General features: G+C 40.2%; 1 protein-coding gene across 1 annotated transcript in view; it reads right to left on the bottom strand.

Annotated features, from left to right (window-relative positions):
• Positions 1–1,054, bottom strand: part of LOC119595161 (glycine-rich cell wall structural protein 2-like) — a 12,096-nt gene extending 11,042 nt beyond the window's left edge. The window contains exon 1 of the mRNA XM_037944331.1: positions 1,023–1,054. Within this exon, the coding sequence (XP_037800259.1) occupies positions 1,023–1,027 (5 nt within the window). The 5' untranslated portion in view covers positions 1,028–1,054. The remainder of the gene's footprint in view (positions 1–1,022) is intronic.
• Between the last annotated feature and the right edge of the window lie 13,735 nt (positions 1,055–14,789).

Genomic DNA, 14,789 nt, shown 5'->3' with positions numbered 1-14,789 from the left:
AAAGTCATGAAGCTGAAGGATAAACTTATCTCTGGTATGAATTCCTCATCGTAACCAATTTGACAATTTTAATCCAAATTCAGCCTGACAGAATGCATCGAAACAAACTGACATTACACGAGAAAGGACGTTTTATTTCAGATGCGCGTAACTGTAGAGATAAAGGTATCAAAACAATTTATAGTCTGACAAGGCTGTTGCCGAAGGTTAACAGAGGAAACAGTACTGGAGCACCAAGGAAAAATTTACTCAAGCGTACGGTGATGTCCGAATCTACTGTAATAGCCCTTAAGGGCACGCATCCAGAACTCCTCAAGGACGTGTCAATCAGGACCATCCAATATCTCCTTTAGAAAGACCTCGCTGGATATTAACCGTTTGAAAGAAATTGATACTGAGTAATGAAATCACCTTCACGCTGGCTAAAGGAGCTTTAAGATTTGTACATCGCCCCAATCATATGTCGCGGTGCGATTCGAAATACACAGGAAAGACAGTTGAACGTGCGGGAAGCGTGAGTGTTTGGGATTCTTTCACTGGTAATAAGGGCAGGCGCGGTCTTTCATCTAAAGAATGTTGCAGCGAGCGAAGTAATTACATTAACGTATTAAGGGAACATTTGCCATTAGTTTGGAGAATTAATGAATATTATTTTCAGCGTGATAACCCCTCTTGCCACCAATCAAATACAGTCAGAAAGTTTCTAAATGACAGTAGGTTTAATGTATTAGAGTGGCCAGGTAACTCACCTCATCTGAACCCCGAAAAAAAGCATGGAACGCCATGAAGAAAGCAGTGTAAGAGGCCAGACGAAGTAAAATCAAAGATCTGCCCGCATATGGTATTGCAGCACAATGGAAACATGATCAAACCCCAATCGTAAGAAACAAACTACATATATTGTCTGGCATCAAACAGTTAGGTTTTATTCTCCAATAATATAAACTATCTTTTTTCGGGCACTGTAGAATTTCCTACCTAATTTATTCTGATTCATCTGTCTATTGGAAGTTCAGCCTTACCTCATGATGGCAACTGCAGCTCCAAGACCGGCCTGTGTTGTGAACCTCAGGAACACCAAGACCGGCCTGTGTTGTGAACCTCAGGACGAGTCGTATTTATATCCGAAAAGATGACATGATCGCTCTTAATTCTAATGAGTCACGAATTCAACATTTCAGGAAACGTCATAATCATGTAATTTTCTTGAATGAATTTTAATGATTTATCTTGTAAATCAGAAATTCAGGTATATCATTACAAACAGTCTTGTCATCTATTGCCAATGATGTTATATACGATAACAGCTTATACTTAAAACTACTTACGTATGCTTCGTCTTTTGCTTATATTATATATATATATATTATATATATATTATATTAATATATATATATATATATTATATATATATATACACCTACATACTACTATATTTTATGTTATAATATTTATATATATATATCTATATATAATATCTATATATATATATAATACTATATTTTAATACAACATACAATACATACATACATTATAATATGGATATTCATATGATATAATATATATATATATATATATTATATATTATTATATATTATATATACACGATAAACACAACCGCACACATATACAAGCATACACACATAATTACAAACACAACATCATTGTATATATTTATTTACATTGTTTAGTTTATTTATTTATTTATTTATACATGTCTGTGTCTCAATATATATATTATATATATTATATATATATATATAATATATATATTATATATTATATATATATTATAAATATGTGTGCATGTGTGTCTGTGTGTCTGTTTGTGTGTGTGTGTTTGATTTATGTGTATGAAATATATATATATATATATATATATATATATATAATATATATTTTATTATATATTATATATATAATATTTTGTGTTGTATATCATATGTATATATATAATATATATATTCTGAGTGTGTGTATGTATCATATATATCTGTGTGTAGTGTGTGTGTCATATATATGTCTGAATATAACACACACAAATACACGCACAAGTGCAAAATTACATACATACACAAACTCATATGCGTGTAAGCGTATGTGTGTATATATATCATTGTTATACACACACCCACACCACCCACCCACACACACAGACACACACACACACTTACACCTCACGCACACACATACACGCATACACACACACACACATACATATATGGTGTATGTGTGTATGTGTGTGCTGTTGTGGCTGTTGTTATATATATGTGTCGTGTGTGTGTTGTGTTTTGGGTGTAATGTTATTTTTATTTGTTTATTAGTTTGTTGTGTAGTATTATTTGTTTTTTTTTATATATATATTTTTTTTTTAGGTATAATATTATGTTTAAAATACAATAGTATGAAATATGATATATATATAATATAAGATATATATATATATATATAGATATATTATATTATACTATATATATATAGACGTTGTATATATACACATACATACACTTATATGTGCATACTTATAAATATACACAGATTATAAAATATTATATACATGTATACATATACATATATATGTCACAGCCTTAGTATAAAGTATGTACAAATTTCGCTATACCATTGGCATTCGAACTGGAAATATGTTGCGCAATCCGGGGAAACTAAATCATCTATAAATACCACACACACACCACAACACACACACACACACCACATATATTATATATATACTATATATATATATATATAGACTTATAATATATTCTATATTTCATATATTAATGAATTTGTTCTGTTGTGTGTATACAAAGAAAAATGTTATATATGTATATATATATTATATCTTATTATATACTAATATATAATATATTATATATATATATATACATATATACATTTGTGTCTGTGTGTGTCTCTGTGTGTCTTTGTGCATGCATATATAGATATACACACATAAACATACATACATACATATATATATATATATAAATATATATATATATATATATATATATCTATTTATGTGTGTGTGTGTGTGTGTGAGTGTTGTGTGTGTGTGGTGTGTGTTACGGATATACATATGGATGGATATGTATATATATACATATATATGTATGTATTCACACAAACACACACAATATATTGTGTGTGTATTATATATATATATATATATATATATATATATATATATTATATATATATATATATATATATATACACACGCACACACACACATATATATACATACATATGTGTATATGTATCATCAATAATGACCATGAAGCTTGATAATCCATTGCATGATGTAGGCCTCTCCCAAATCTTCAACAACTTTGCCTGCGTTTTTTGTTTCCCAACCGTTATTTCGTCATGCCATCTTATCATTGGTCTGGCCCTTGGAACTCTTTAGGTATGAACAGCCGAGTTTGTTACTTTCTTTGTCCATCTCTCGTCCTGTCTCCGACATATATAACCCCTATTTTTTTTTTTTCCTTTTGCTGCTCCAATTATCTTCCACTTTTGCTTTCCTTGATCCACGCGCCCTCTCTGATCTCTTGGGTTTTAATTCCCATCCAACCTCTATATCCCTCTGGCACTTATTCCCTCCAAATTTTGGTTTAGTCCTTTTTTCCGGGGACTCTGGGGTTTTGTGAAAAAAAGTGAGTTGTGATACTATTGAGCTGTGATGCCATATTGTGATCCGCCATATACGGGTATATGAAATATATCTTACGTATTTTGAAAATTATATGATTAATTACTATATACTGCCTTTTTGGGGATTGTTACACCTTTGGGGAAGATTTGAAATTTTTTATTTTTTAATTTATTTTTTTTCGTGAAAAAATTATCGCCTTTCTATAAAAGAGTGAGATTCTTTTTTTACAAATTTGTAGGTACAATATTTTTTTTTGTCTATGGCAAAGCACTCTCCCGGGCAGAAGCTGAACGCGTGGGGGGCACAAGCCCTATGAAGAACTTTTCCCTTTTTTTTTTGTTAAGCTATTCAATGAAAAACTTTAGTTTTTAAGGGACTTCTCCTCAAGCACGTAGAGAAAACCCAACAGAAATAACGAAACACACGGGGAGATCAAAAGGCGCAGTGACCTTTTTCGGGGCTGCCCGCCTCCCCCCTTCCCCTCGCCTGCCCCGTGCCTCCTCCACCTCGGCCCCAGAAAAAAAACCCCTCAGTTGGTTCATTTCGGAAATGGGGCAATGGTGATTTGTGCTGTGGTTGTTTTTAGTCTGCAATTTTTACAGTATAAGCCGAATCAAAAATTTGAAGATCGGGGGCGAAAAATTTTTTACAACTTCTGTGGCGACGCTTGGAGCATATTTTTGCCTGGGCCGCCCCCCGAGTTCCCGGCGGGACCAGGCTTGAGACTTTTGATGGCGGAATTTCCCCGGATTTGGCCCGGAAGCTGAATCTTGAATTCCCGTACAATGGGAAAATAAAAAGAAACCCAAAGCCATCGATGGAAAAACCCTTTCGCCTTGAAAGTTAAAAGGGCCATGACCCCCACCCCCACGTTTCACATTCCCCAGGGGTGTAAAAAATAAAAGAGGGAAAAGCTCCCCGAAGGGGGAAGGAAGATGACAGACGAAAAAGCCCTCGGGAAAAGAAAGTCCAAGCAAAAAGCCCGTGGAGGGAAGAAAAACCTTACCGGGGGAGGGCCCGCGGAAGGAAGGGAAATCTTCAGGCGGAGAAAGCCCCGGAAGGAAAAGGGGGAAACCCCAAAGGATTGGGAACTGCCCTTTTTCAGGACATCCTTCCCTCACTCCCAATACCCTAATTCCTCATTTCGCTATAGGCTTTGTCCCAATGCTTCTCAATACCGCCCCCAAAGGGCATACACCCCTGCATTATAAAGCATCAGTTTTAATTTTCAAAGGAAAGGCCTGTCCGAAGCGTGTTACTCCTTTTTCGATTAAAACAATCCCCAGCACGAAGTGCCACCCTAATGCGACGGGTGGCGGACACATTTTAATGTGCCGCAGACCCCCTGTTCGTAGGATTTGAAAAGTTTGGGAGCATATCAAAAATGCCGTAATGGCCTCGACACTTTGTACAAAAAGGACCTCTTCTTCTTTTGTACGGTGAAAACTGAAGAGAAGACCTTTCGGCTCAGAATAAAAAACTGGGAGGAGGGTTAAAAACCGGCAACTAAGGGGAATGTAGGCCTTACCCAAGTCATTCAAGGACGTTCCGACCGGGTGTTTTTGGAAAATCCCAGGCCTTAAATCATAAGACGCCATCTGCTTAGGGACACAGTTTTCACCTGTTTTCCCCAAAATAAAGGGGGTTCCCCTGAAAAAACTAAAAAAACCCCCCCCGTAAAAACCCGCAACTCTGTGTCTCACAAAAAAGGGCATCGAGCCATACTTCCACTGTCGTCTTGTGGCAAAAACCTTGGGGTTTCACTGCAAATTCCTCCAGGAATCCGTCAAGGTCTGCACGGAGGGACATTTTGATAAAGTCCCAAAGAAACGAAAGGTGAAACAAAAAGGACACAACCACACTTAAAGTGTAAGGTTCTTATCCCCCCCGGGTCACACCCAGGATTCCCCTTCTGCACGACCAAACTCAATTTCCCAAAGTTAAAAATTTCGGAATGACATCAAGAGTTTTTTGCCATCAAATACCTCACGGGGCGAAAACAACTGTTTGCCCAAGCCTAGAGTCTTGGATTTAAAAAGGGGAAGATTTTTTGGACCAGGGCAAACTTACTAAACGTGGGCCCAAAGATCCACCGCAGTGGATCATTTTTACCACCCCGGCCCGTTCGACTCATGTTGGTTGTGTTCACCCAGACCCCGTGCTCTCAAGGGTGAAAGGTTTGGGGGGTTTTGGGGCCAGACTTTTCCCCAGCGGATGCCCGTGCACAGCAATGATTTCATTTTTGGTATTACACCAATTTAAACCCCTCCTTTTTTTGGGGCCTTTCTCTGGCCATTAAAAAGTCACCGAAAAAAAACACCTGAAATTTTTAGGGCGATGGCCTTGGTGAAGAAGGGGCCTTCGCCCCGGGCCCTAAAACGGGGAAAACCCCAGGGAAATTATCTGCGGTGGAAACCCCTTCGGCCCAAAAAGGGGTTCCTTGGCTTTTCGGAACTAAGAAAAAGGGAAAGCTTGAAGATTAATGCCCCAAGCTTTTGAAGCCCAGTGTAGGAGAAAACCTAGAATGTGTCAGCCAATTTCCCAAAATAAAGGGTGGTGTTCGCTTAACCATGTGTCTCCAAAGTTTCCCCCTGCCCCCCTTCTGAACCATTTAACCCCGCAAAGTTCGTCCAGGCAAATTTTTCAAAAATGTGGACGCTCCTTTGTTATTGGCACACCCTTGTTGGACAGACCCGAACCCCTTTTTCCCCCTTTCGGATTTTTCGGTTTTTTGCTGGCCCGGGGTTTTTGCTGCCCCAGGAGGTACTCCGGTAAGGGAAAAAAACCTTCAGGATTAAACTGCACGGTTGTGGTGCATTCCCTACATGTGGACCATCTCCATTTAAATTTGAAAATTCTTCAAGGGTCGTCATCAGGTAACCTTAATCAAGAAACTTGGGGGCGCTTGAGGCCCAGTTCTGTTACAAACACAAGAAAAATTAAAGCAGTCCGAAAGGTGAGGGCCCCATCCCCTTTTTCTCCCCTCAAAATTACAGACCTTGGTCTTCGGGGGCCCTTTGGAAATCAATGTTAAAAGATTTAACCACTGAGCCCCGGGGGGGGCCCTTGTGATCCAAAAAGCTTTTACTTGGCACCCCACTAAATTTTTATTGGCATTCAAGCGTCCCATCCAACTAAAAGGGGTTTTGTCCATTTCCCCATTCGATACCCACCCCTCCAATTTGGCCCCGTATGTGTGGGCAACCACGGTCGGAAATCAGTTTGGGGCATCAAATGATCGGGAAAGAACAGCTGTCAGATGTACCGGGATCTTCCGCCTCCTTGCCTTTTTTAACATCGACTTGGGAAACGCATCAATCAAAGTCCGTTCAAGACTCCCGTAGTAAACTAAAGGGGAAAGAAATGGGGGTTTGTGATAAAAAAGTAGTTGTGTACTATTGTGTTGGGTGTCATATTGTGCCCCGCCTATACGGGTTTGATGACTTTTATCGTACGTGAAAATTATATGATTAATTACATAAATCTGCCTTTTGTCTGATATGTTCCCATTGAAAATGAAGATTATTTTAGTTTTATTTTTTACATATCCCCCTATAAAAAAGATTGAGATTCCTGTAAAATTTTTAGAGTAAAATTTTTTTTTTGGGTCACACTCTGCAGAGCACTCTCGGGCAGAAGCTGACGCGTGGCACGGGACTTAAAGAACTCCCTTTTATTTTGTCGAGCTGATCCCCAATAAACCTATTTTTTTTTATTGGGTGTATTCTTCTCCCTTAACATCGTAGAGAACACAAAAGAACAGATATACGAAAACGACACAGTGGTATAAAACCATTATTTTTTTTAAACAAATGACAAGGGCCCTTATTAGCTCCGGGTATGCCAGCCTATATGTGGTTTTCTTTAATTTTCTCTACGCTAGTGTGTTTATCTTAAAGTTGCCCCGCTACTCTCATATTATACATATTATAATTTTAAAAAAAATATAAAAATTAATTTTAATATATATATATATATATATATTAATATTATAATAGCATATATATATTATGTGTTAAAAATTTTATATTCGTATTTTAACATTAATATATATATATATATTTTATATATAAATAAAATTTAAAATATATATTTTTATTAATATTTTATAATATTTTATATATATGTTTATGTATGTTATGTGTATGGTGTTTTTTTTATTGTTTATTTACTTATGTATTTTTCATTAATATATACTATTACACACATATAATGTTGTGTGTGTTCGTGTATATATATATTATATATATATATATATTTTATATATATATATATTTATATATATATATATATTATATATCATATTATGTATACAAATACATACATAAAACACACCACACCACACACACAACACCACATATATATATAATATTATATATATTTTATTATATATTTATATAATATATATTAATATTTGTGTGTGTTGGTGTGTGTGTTTGGGGGGTGTGTGTTGGTTTTTCGAAAAAAAAAAAGGAAAATTGTATATAATTTCATAACATGTATGTTTTTTTCATATACCACACACATATTATGCACATACCATGTACAAACAACACACACTTACAAACCCACACCCACACAAGTGGGAGTTTCAGATGAATAAGCTTCACTACATATCAAGCTTGCACGAAAAAGAACTCGGTAAAGCCTAGAAACTTGTGCGGTCTGCACCCCCAAATAAATTGAAAAAACCCGCAAAAATCTAAGTCTTTTGTAGCCTTTGCTCTGTTTATGTGAGGCACCCTGAAACCTTATCAAAATTAGACCCAGTATTCCCTCTTGGACAAATTGAATTGATTTGCTCCTAATGAGGGGAAGGATGGAAAATTTCCTCGTTTTGGAAAAGTAAGCCCTGGTCTTGCTGGAGAAAATTTTAAACCCCTGGTTTTTGCCCACTGACAAAATGATTTACTGTATCGGATATGTCCTTGCCTCCGTAACTTCCTCCCGACCAGTAATGTAAAGTCATCCACGTACAGATTACATGAATGTCTTTTAAAAAACAAAACAGGGTCCAAAATTAAGCCTCCCTTGTGGGGCCCCCCTTTCACTGTCTTTCCCTTAAGAAACTGTTTTTTCCCCCGAACTCTAAACTTTTCTTAGTAAAAGGAAACTTTTTATGAAGGTAGGTTGCTCCTCTTAAAACCAAAGCATACAGCTTCATGAGTAGGGCATGCTTCCAATTTGTACGTAAGGCTTTTCAGGGGGAAAAAAAAACCTATCATGTACGCGTGTGCAAAGGAATTTTGTATAGCAGTTTCCCTCCTCACAAATGCATCTGTGGTCGTTCAATTTTTTAAAACCCCTATTGATATGGGGTCATCACGTTTTCCTTTTTTTAGACCATGTCACCCAAGTTTACCTTTTCTCCTCACTTTCAAACAGTGGGGAAAAAACTGGTCGTAAATTTTCCCGGTGGGAAGCATCTTTGCCGGTTTTGGAAAAGGAATGATTACAGCTTCTTTACATTGGATTGCCTGTCCCTCCCTAAGATCCTATGAATAAGTCAACAGGAACTTCTGGGAGCTCTCTGTTTAATGAGATTCTTTGATTGGAATTCATCACTTCCTGGGGGGGCTTCGGGAGAGCCCCAAAACGAGTCCTCTCCCTGCGCAAAGATGGCAATTGTATGGAAGTTTGCTGCAGTTCTACTGAAAAGCAACCTGGGTGCGTTCCTGTTTTCCCCCAAGGTGGAAAATCGAGCTGTAAGATGCTCCAGGGGCTATCTGCCCGGATTTCTAGCTCATTTCAACATCTTTTTGTCTGTATGATTATGCCATCTTTCCCCTTTAAACAGGGTTTTGACATGGATGTGCCTTTCCAGCGATCTTAGCCCCTTGTCCCCTAACCACAAGGGGTCCCCCGATTAAATGAGTAACATACTGTCTCCACGCGTCCGTCTACCTCCTTTAGTATTGCCTGGTTTTGGCTCAGGGGTTTTTTGTGATATCAAAGGGTTTCAATGCTGGGCGTCGTTTTAACTGTCTTAATGCGCTTTTCTTGCTCTGACATCTTTTGGCATTCATCAGTCCCACCATGGGACCAGAGTCACGTAATGGCCACTCTTTTGGGGAAAGGGTGCTTTTGCTGCAGGGTATTTCGTGATGTAAAGGGTTTTAAAAGCACCTTTAACACACTGGAAATCATTCACAATCCTTGCAAACTGCGTTATCTAAAAAAAGTCCCGTCCACTGTTCAAGTCGCCATCTCTGCCTCCATTTACATGGCGCTTCCTGTAAATCTTCCATGCCCGCCCCTGAATTCAAATATGAATCAGGTAAGCCTATTGATAGGTAATTTTTTGAGAACTCCCAGTTTGGATTTGGAATGTGTGGGGGTGCACTGTTTTAGTAAAAAGCCTACTCTTAAAAACAAAGGGCTCCAAAGGGCCTTTCCTGGGTTGCACAAAGTGTCTCCCCCAAAGGGGATTCCGACCATTGAAAAGGATGTGGCGCTGCTCAAATTTGATTTTCAAAACTTTTGTTGAATTTGTGGAGGAAGGGAATGGATGCAACTGTGAACGGCCTATTCTCACAGCCTTCACCTACGTGTTGTTTTCAGGTGGATGGCCTGGAAGGGAATATCCTGATGTCCCCTTTTTTCTGCTGCTCGTCCAAGGTCCTTTTTGAAAAGTCCCATAATGGGGTTGAAATTGGAATCCTCTCAGGGAAAAAAGGGCATTTTCCCTGATCATAATTTCTTGTATATATAACTACTGGTTACATAAGCTATCAAATTTTTGGGGTCTCCATTTTGCTGAATTCCCCGACAGGGGGCCCTTGGTTAGGGTATCCATTTTTCAATTTTCCCTTCCCTAAAGGGGTTTGGCAGCACCTGTGTCAAGGTTTGCCCCCTAAACCTTTAGGCTTCCCCCTTTTAAAAGGGTCCTGGGAGTACCTTTTTTTAAAGGGGTTTTTTTTACCTTGGACTATTTTTCCCCAGGCTTTTTCCCTTTTTACAGGGTCAGATTTTTTTGCCCGGGCAAAGAACTGACTTGAGCCTTTGCTTCAGGGGGATTTTGTCTAGCGGAGGGCCCCCGTGTTTTGGGGGGCACTGGAGCTGTCCCGTTAGGCCTTGGGGCCTTAACTGTGGCTCCAACGACCTTTTTTGGGGAGGGGGAGTCTCCTCAAAAAGACCCCTTACTCCATCTGTTTTCTGGGGAGCAACTCCCAGAGGCAGTGTCAGAAAATTTGGGACTGAGGTTTTTGAGGAAGTGGGGAGAAGTGTTTTGTAAGAAGCCTGGAGGGAAGGGTGGGGGGAAGGAGGTGGGGTAAAACGAGGCAAAAGGGCCCACCTGGGTGTGCAAAAAGCACATGGGCACTTGCTTTGCCCCCGGGAAAACTAAAATTTTTCCCTTTCTCCTATTTAAAAATACTTCTCTTTCAAATTTGTACTTTTTCAAATTTCTTTTTAAAAAGCTTCATGACTTCTTTGCGTGGTAACAGCTATTGGGCCGGGCAGTTGTCATAGGAAAAGTTTTGGGTCCATGCCTTTTTCCCCAGTGGAAGCACCGCATAGGGTTTTGGGGCCCTTAGCTTTACCTTGAGGTGTACCATCCAAACCTAACTGATTCTGGAAGGCTAAAAGTTTTCAGAAGTTAGAAGTAGCTGGTGCGACTGTTCCAAAACCCTCAACTTTCTTTTTTAAACTTTTACTGCCCCTACTTAAAATTTTCTAGTTCCTCAACATTTTCTCCTCAAATCTTATCGGTCTCGGGGAAAAAAAACAATTCCTTTAAAAACTGATTAAGGGTTTTGTGAGAACGAACCCTTTATGGTACTCTCGTCTGGTAACGAAAACCCCAACTATCAAACTACCATCTTGCTGTGGGGGGATGCGAGGGTCACATTGACATATTTTAACTATTTTCCATTACTTAAAAAATACAAAACCAGTTGATCACATCATGGTCTTTTCCCCCCAGTCTTTTCCCTTATGAAATACTCTCATATTTTTCCAAGTAAAAATTTTCCCTTTAAAGGATTGAGGAGACTTTTTCCCCCTTACCTGATTTGGGAAACCCCGAACATTAATTTTCCCTTCTTGCCCTTTTAAAACTGGAAAGGTTCCAGACTGCTGTGGGTTTCCAGGGGAATGGCCAGGGATTGCGTAGGGCATCAGGGAGAGTCTAACAGCTTTCGGGGTAATGAGGAAAATTACGCACCACTTTTAATACTAATGGCAGTCGCGGCCTGTGCGCTCCCAAATATTGATAGCTGGCGGGACTATGTGAGCTATTTGGGGAATGTCAGCTTGATCCTAGTATTTTGACCAGACGATTGTCTTCCCCGGGGGCCTTGATAAAGGCACCCATCTCACCAGAATAGAGGACCAAGGATGTTTGCTATCTCCCGGGCACAGCATGCAGCTCGCTACTTCCGACCCTGTCTCATACAAGGCACCCAAAAGCCTATTAGGGTATGGTCACCACCCCCAAATATTTTGGTGGCCTGGAGACATTTTGTCTCACCCCGACTACTGACCTCCTACTTGGGTAGCCCTCTGGCCCCGCTCCCTAGGTCTTGGGGACCTCAAGCCCCCCCCCCCTATGTGGTAAGTCTCCCCTTTTAGCATCCCCCCTAAGGGGAGCCAATTGCTGCAGTGGGGGGGGGGACTTGAGGGCCCCAAATACCTGGGGACTGGACCAAGGGGGACCTATACTGAAGGGGGTCCCAATGAGGATGAGAAAATGGTCCCTAGGGCCCCAAAAACCATGAGAGAGGGGGGTGCACCCCCACACCTGGTTTCCTCCATCCCCCGGACCAGGGGGGAAAATCTCCCCTTTTTTTGCCGTCTTGGCATCCATATTTCTGGAGCAGGATCCTGGGGATTTAGTGATGCTGCATGCTGAGCCCCGCCTAGCAACACACCTTTTTGGTCCTTTATTCTGGGTTTGATGGTTTGGCTTGATCAAGGCCCGGGCAAATCAATTGGTTGGGCAAATATGGCTAGTCAAGCAGCACTGTTCGTCGGTAATGCATAGGTCCTTTAGTACTGAATGTGGGTGCATATATGGGGGGATTTTGACCCCCAAATATAGCTTCCCCCCTTGGACCCAGAGATCTACTGCGCCTTGCAAACCCCCTAGCCTTTTCTCTGGAATGTCACATGTTTTCACTCGGGGAACCCTTTTTGGCTTTTTCAAAAGGGGAAGAATGGGATCGAAAGGTTCTTGACCGTCCATTAAGGAAATCTTACCTGGTAAAAATGAGAGTATTCCATATAGTAATCCTAGGGTTTAAGAGCTTGATTGTATCATCATGGGATCAGTGTAAAGGGGAATTTTCTTTTTTCCCCGGGCCTGATGAGGTATTCTAGTAAAAACTGGGAAAGGGAAATAAAAATTTTATGTATGGAGTTAAAAATTTTAAAAAAAAAAATTTTATAGTTTGAACAGTTACACCAGCTCTCCTTTTTAACTTTAAAATGTTAGTCCTTTCAGAAAACCGTTTTTTGTTTGGGACTGGTCCACCTCAAGGTAAAGCCTATGTGCCCCAACCCTATGTGGGTGTTTCCACAGGGTTATGGCTGGAACCCAAATCTTTCCATTTTTTTAAGGAAAATCCAACCCTTTAGTTTGTGTAAAATGTGGGGCACAGGTCATCAGTCATTTAGTAAAAAGGACAAGGAGAAATTTCGTTTTCCCAGGGCAAAGCAATGTCCTGTGTGCTGTTTAAAACCCCCGGGAAGTCCTTTGCTTGGGTTTTTAAGCCCATCCCCTTTCCCCACCCCCCCTTTTGCCCTCCAATATTTCTTAAACCACACAATCCCCCACTACCTTTAAACTCATCCTCATTTGCTAAAAACGCTTCTACTGATTTTTCAAAAAAAAACGGGTAGGAGTGAAGGGTCTATTGAGGAGACTCCTCCCAAAAAAAAAATCTTTGAGCCACAAACAAGGCCCTAGAGTCTCAATGGTTACAGCTCCGCTGCCACCACATTCCACCCGGGGCCTCCTCTCTAGGCAGAATCCCCTAAAAGGGGTCAGCAAGGAAAAACTGAGCCTGTTTAAAAGACTCTTCTAGAGTGGGGCCTCTAGCCTCAAAGGGTCCGGGGCCTCAACGATGACGACTCCAGCTGCTAAAACCATCCATAGGGCCTCTGCTGCTAGGCGAAAGCCCCCCGAACAAAGGCTCTGGTCCGTTCTTTGCCCAGGGGAAAAAAACCCTAAGGCAAAAGGAAGCCCTTGGTATTCCGGGGAAAAACCCCTTTGTCTCCAAGATCCTGGAAAGGGACGCATAAGGGGGGTGGGGCAAAACCCTTTCCATAGTCTGCAAACATTTAAAAGGGAGTTTGGGGAACTGAATACCCTAATCCAATGGAACTGTCAGGGATTCATGCAAAATGGGAAGAACTGCAACATCTGATTGCTTCATGCACCCCAGTTTGTGTATGCCTAAAAGAGATTATGACTAGGAAAATCATCCCATTTCCCTGAGTGCCCATTATGGGACCTTTGAAAATGGATGTCATGGAGAAGTAGCAGTAAGGGTATGTCAGGACTTTCCCCTTTCCCAGGCCTCACCTGCAGAAAACACTTGCAGGTGAAGGCTGTGAGAATAAGCTTGACACGACCTTACACTTTTTGCATCCATCTACCTTCCTCCCCTAATCTCAACTTTAAATATTTAGAAGATCTTCTTGGGAAACTGGCCACATCCCATTTCTACACTTGGGAGATTTCAATGGTTGGGCATCACCTCTGGAAAGACCTCGAGGAAGGGCCTTGGAGTCCTTGTTCTTAAGAGTAGATGCATTTTTTACTAAACAGTGGCACTCCCACAGTTTCCAATTCAACTGGGACATTCTCCAAATAGACCTGTCAATCGGGTTCACAAAATTGAATTTCACTTGGCAGGGCATGGAAGACTTACATGGAAGCGACCACTTTTCCCCAAAACTTTTGAGGAGGTGATGGTTATTCCAGCCACTGGAGTGCAGAGATGGCGACTTGAAAATGCGGACTGGAATCTTTTGAGATCAATTGCAGTATTGAAGGATCTATGAATGATTTCCAGTGTGTTCAAGGTGCTGTTAATCACTTCACATCATGAATTTTACCTTGCAGCAGAAGCTCCTTCCCAAAAGTAGCAGGCAGTACCTCACCTCCCGGTACCATGGTGGTCTG

This window comes from Penaeus monodon, chromosome 35 (genome assembly GCF_015228065.2).
Source record: "Penaeus monodon isolate SGIC_2016 chromosome 35, NSTDA_Pmon_1, whole genome shotgun sequence".
In the NCBI taxonomy this organism is placed as follows: domain Eukaryota; kingdom Metazoa; phylum Arthropoda; class Malacostraca; order Decapoda; family Penaeidae; genus Penaeus; species Penaeus monodon.
This window is presented reverse-complemented; position numbering and strand designations above follow the sequence as displayed.